Source organism: Magnolia sinica, chromosome 3, assembly GCF_029962835.1.
Source record: "Magnolia sinica isolate HGM2019 chromosome 3, MsV1, whole genome shotgun sequence".
NCBI classification, from domain to species: domain Eukaryota; kingdom Viridiplantae; phylum Streptophyta; class Magnoliopsida; order Magnoliales; family Magnoliaceae; genus Magnolia; species Magnolia sinica.
Genome location: NC_080575.1, coordinates 129,705,837 through 129,711,278, shown reverse-complemented (window position 1 = coordinate 129,711,278; position 5,442 = coordinate 129,705,837). Strand labels below are relative to the sequence as shown.

The 5,442-nt window shown below is 41.5% G+C and overlaps 1 protein-coding gene across 1 annotated transcript; it reads right to left on the bottom strand.

The window, feature by feature from the left end:
- Positions 1-526: 526 nt before the first annotated feature.
- LOC131241312 (transcription factor SPEECHLESS-like) lies at positions 527-4,349 on the bottom strand. The gene is made up of 3 exons (XM_058240102.1): positions 3,446-4,349; positions 2,743-3,279; positions 527-649 (listed from the first exon to the last, which is right to left on the bottom strand). Exons 1-3 carry the CDS (start codon positions 3,887-3,889, stop codon positions 584-586), a joined length of 1,047 nt encoding a protein of 348 aa, XP_058096085.1. The 5' UTR covers positions 3,890-4,349; the 3' UTR covers positions 527-583.
- Positions 4,350-5,442: the final 1,093 nt, after the last annotated feature.

The following is a 5,442-nucleotide window of genomic DNA, read 5'->3' as shown; positions in this document are numbered from 1 at the left end:
TTGTCATGTAGATATATGTACATCTGTACATAGAGTTGTACACGCATGGTTGAATAGGTAGATAGATTCATGCTTGAATATGTTATATCACATGTATCTACGTGATAACCATGATCTATGATATGTAATGTAATAGATACTCTTAATTCTTCATGGATACATTCATAATAGGTACTACTCTAACAGACCAGACGTGCCATTGTTAACGTCTGCATGATCATATTTCGAAATTGCTATCGCTTGTAACTTAGCCACCAAACCGAAAGGAGAAGAGGAGGAAAGAAATTGCAGCGATCCATTTGAGTAGAATTTTCGATTCACTTAGGAAAAAATGCGTACATCAGAAGTCTACAATGCTAAGAAAAGACAACTAAGGAGGTTAGAATAACACGAGAATTCGTTACATCAACTTAAAGCTAGCGAATGCTGAATCACATACATTAATGGCTAGAGAGAGAGAGAGAGAGAGAGAGAGAGAGAGAGAGAGAGAGAGAGAGAGAGAGACTAGGGTTTGGTTGATGCGACATTGGGTAAACCATCAGCAGAATGTTTGTGGATGGTCTGATGCTATATTTAGTGGACCTCAGCAGAATGTTTGTTGAATTTCATGGGCGAGATCCTCCGCACTAAGTTCGCATTCAATTCCAATCTACAGAAGAAACAAAAAGCACCCAATCATTAGCCCTAATCAACCACTTTAATCACTGTCATCGGAGGTGGGCTTTTAAAAATGCCCTTATTTAAGTCTGTGAATGGATGGCGTACAAATCTGGTACACGAGTTTTGTGTACTCAACACATTACAACCGTCCATTGATTTTAGGCACGAATCCTGATGCGCCCGCCTTCTGAATGTTGGCAGGAATTGAAACTTAAATGCGCATATGATTCCCGGGTAGCTTAGATGGACGAGTCGGGGATTTTCGTACGCAGCTCATGGGGACCATTAGAACACGTGAATCCTTCTCGGCCTGTGGAAGTGATTGAATTTTGAACAGTTCTATGGAATCTAATTAACATGGTGTCATGTGGGATGCTGGAGAGGTACACCATTTCTTACCACTCGCTTCTGCCCATCCATGAGATGATCCAGACCGCTCACTAAGCATGTGTCACCATGGATAGGCCACTTGCAAAAAATCACAGATCTTTTTTTTTTTTGTTGCAAAAATCAGAGATACTTAATGATCTTACTATAATGATCCACATTTTGATGCCTTAAGGACTGTGAGGATCTCTGATCATTATTATTATTATTATTATTATTTCAATTCGCCTATCCATGGTAGACATGAATGGCCAGATCACCCTGAGGTTGAGGAACGAGTCGCAAGAAACAGAGAGAGAGAGAGAGAGAGAGAGAGAGAGAGAGAGAGAGAGAGAGAGAGAGAGAGAGAGAGAGAGAGAGAGAGAGAGAGAGAGAGATGGCAGGTCTCTCCGAGTGAACTGCAACAGTACTTGATGCTTATGTTACGTTAATGATGCACTGTAATCATCCCCTGACCCAAAAGATCAACAGGCCCACTACTCAGGCAGGCCACTTGTATCAGAGAATAATTAAGGCCATGAACATGTGTGACCAACCTGATGAGCTGTCTCGGCTGGTTTTTGGTCTAGGAATTACACATAGTAATACAAACAAAATGAATGGGCTGGATCTTTCACACAAGTAACATGTTAGAACATATTCCGGAAGCCCTGTCATCATCTGGCATGAGCCGGTGCAATTAGCATTCCTCGTTTAAAACTTTCAAGAAAAAACAAGTGGTGTAGAAGATTCCATATATGGAACGATCCACGTACAAGCATTTGGAAGGTTGCAAAAAAAAAAAAAAAACATCAGATAAGAACGTTACATAATAAAATAATTTTCAAGGTAAAATTGAATGCATTAGTGAGAAATTGGCAGTGATCCAAACGGGCACAGGAGCACAGGAGAACTATTTTTAAAACATTCACAAATACCGAGCGTAAAACTGCAAACCAAAACGAGGCATGTGATTTTGGCAGCTTTTGCTGGTAGATCATTTGAGGCTATTTAAGACACTTGATTATTAATTTTCTTTCTTTTTTGTTTTGGACATCATTTGCCACCTTTGATTACCTCTAATCTCTTTGTAAATTAATTTTTTAGCCTCTTAATTAAGAAATTTCGTGTTGAAATTTCTTCCCAAAAATTTCAAAATTTTTGTTAATGGAAAATAATCCTTAATTAAGTTTCCTTATTTGTTTTGCTCACCCAATTGCACGCTCTTTGAATATGGAAAATGTTGTTTTTGTTGCTCCCTCGTGTATACAAAAAGCCTTTATATAATGCCTTCTTGGACAAAAGAAAGATCCAAAAAGAGGCTCCTTTTTTGTACTGCCCTCCTATTTGGGATGTACAACCAATTTTCCAATCAACACAGTTTCATCAGGTGGTGTGCTCCCACCTTTTTGAAAAAAAAATAAAAATAAAAAAAGCTCCAAAAAGACTTTATATAATGCCTTACTGGAAGAAAGAAAGCTTATAAAGTGCGAAAATGCTGAAGAGCCTTTGATATTTCTCAAAACAAATGATTTCCACATGGTTGTGTTCTTGCTTTTTCTTCACTTTTTTGCGCAAAAAAAAAAATAAAAAAAAAATAATAATAATAATAAAAATAATAATAATAAAGAAAGGAGTCTTTTGATGGCCAGTCTTGCAAGAAAAATGATAAGAAAAAGAAGACAAGGAAGGTGATGAGAGCACATAAGTTAGTACCTTGATAGTGAATGAATTGAGCATGGTTTCATCAATGGTGCTGATGGTCACATGGAGTATCTCAAGCGAAAGGCCTTCAAGGGCAGCGATTATCTTGAGGGCCTGGCCAGGAATCCGGTGCGATATTGTCTTCAGAAGGACATTAGGACCAGAAAACTTCACCTCCACTTCCGCGACTGGTGATTTCGAGTTGGCAGCGAGCTCCTTAACATTGTCGAAGGAGGAAGAGGAGTCATGTGACGTGTTCATGGTGGGGGATAAATAAGGTTGTTGCATCCTACTAGGTTTGTAAGGGCTTGTTGGTTGTGGAGTCCTAGGGCTTATGGGCAAGCTCATTCTAGGACTCAATGGAGGTGGTCTTGGACTCAATGGTGGGGGTCTAGGGCTCAGTGATGGGTGTCTCGGGCTTGATACCGGCCTAGGGCTAAGAACTTCACTGTAAACCTTTCTTTGTTTCTTCGCCTCCAGAGATTGAAGAACTTGTTGCAATTCCTTGATGAAATCAACTACACCTCCTATTATTGAAGCTTGATCACCCTAAATAAATTTTTTTTTTTTTTTTTTTAAAAAAAAGAAGAAAAAAAAAAGAGTTACAATTGTAAGTGGCACATTATCTTATAGTATCATGTCTGGCTACTGGTAAAAAACTTCTAAATAAAAGGACATGTTAAAATGATTTTGAGAAAGGAAGCAGATATCTTACTCTCTTCACGTAGAAGCAAGGCATTAACGATCGCAGTACCGATAAGTGTTCGTTCATCTGCTTTCTTCTGTTCCGCTCCACCGTTATGTGAGATATCCGTTGTTGTCCATCAGGGGCTACTTCTTCCAAACAAGGCACTGACGAGAGCTTCATCTTCTTGCAAGACGGTGAGCCTTCTGCATCCGTCTCAGATTCCTGCACAGCACTTGAAGCGCTTGACTTCTGCGATACCAACGTGGTTGATGGGTCGTCGTGCTTGGGGCTGAAGACGGTTTCTTCAAGCGACGTCAACTGTACAACCCGAGCGCCGTCGAGGGACTCCAGGAAGCTGAAGAGGTTTTCTGGTGAATCTGCTCCAGCCAAGTTGGTGTCACTGAAACCTGAGTCTTCGAAGAGATCCGATAAGCTATCAGCCATGTCGTGGCCCACCGGGATGGATGCCATCTTTGCCGGTTTGGATGACAGACAGACAGACGGTAAGATGAGAAGAGAAGTTGTTGAAAAATCAAGGGTCTCGATTGAAAGTGTATGGAAATGGGAAACGAGGAGGGATGTCAAGATCAAGAAAAGGATGCTAAAAGCAGAAATGTTGGGAGCTGAAGTGAAAATGACACAAGTAGAGACAGGTACTGTTAGGGCGTTGGGGCCATGAAATCGATGCTAACTGTTGGATGCAACGTATCTCAGCGAGATTTTGGTGGAAACGCAAATAACGGAGACGAAAAAGAAGATTGGTAAAGAAAACCCGAAAGCGAGAATGAAAAGAAGCCGTGGGTTTGGATAAGCCCGAAGATGCGGTCTGAATAGGAGCGTAGTCAACCCATAAACAAACAAAGCCACATATTTTAAGTTACGAATATGCCACTGGCAAAATTTTCTAATGACGGAAATGCCCCTGCTGCTTTCTTCGCTTTCCCATGCGCGGAATAATTTCTTAGAAAAAAAAAAAGAAGTTTGGTTTGTAGATAGGAGGCTCTCAGGTGGTACTGGAAAGATGCGGCTCCCAAGGGATGAATGGTTGAAATCCAACACGTCCATCAGATGATTTAGAGCATGTTACTCCTATATCTTTAAGATAATTCTGATCTATGAATGAGGTGGGCCACACTATCGGGTAAAAGTTGGGAGGGAACACCTGCCCTTGATTTGCATGGAGGACCCACCATATTGTATATATGGAATCTACGCAGTTCTGATCATTCATCTCTTAAAGATGAAGGGTAAGGCCAAAACTCAGGCTGTTTAGCAATTTAGTTGTGTCCCTTTGCAAATCAAGGGTCCACTTCCTATCTAACATTGTTCCCTGTGTTGTGGCCCACCTTAACCTCAAGATCAGTCTGATTTTTGGAACCTGGGATTAAATGAGATGATCCGTCCAATGGACAAGTTGAATCGTCTACATACATCACGTGGAGCCGCATCTGCCCTGTATCATCGTAAGCTGAGCACCTGTGAGGTTTGGTAGACGAAGACGCACGTTTACACGCCGATGCATATACTGAGTGTGAATGGGAAATTGGAGCTATGAATACAGGGGGCTGCTCTGTCCGGATGAGCTTGGGCCATAAATCAAGTTGGCCCCAATAGGTAGTAGGCCATCCCGTATAACAAACAATGTGGAAGACTTGCTAGTGGTCCTGATTCAAAGCCCAAGTGGGTCCTCGTAACGTGTGGATCCTATTGATTTTTGCCTCGGCGTATCTTTTCACGGTAACCCGCCCATGAACGGGATCGACGTCCTACACACGTACCATTTAAGCACGCGTAAATGAAAAGGTGCACGTGGAGAGGGCCTTCGTGGGTCTCAGCCGATTCGATAGGCAGTGGCAAAACCAATTCGAGCCGCTAATTTCCGAGGTCTGATGGTGCGGATTTGGGCGAGCAGCAAAAGGAAACAATCAGACGGGCAGGATTAACAAATGGAAATAATCAGACGGTCAGGATAAAAAAGCAAAGGAAAAAATCTCGCTAGTGCTCTAATAGAGGAAGTTTGATAT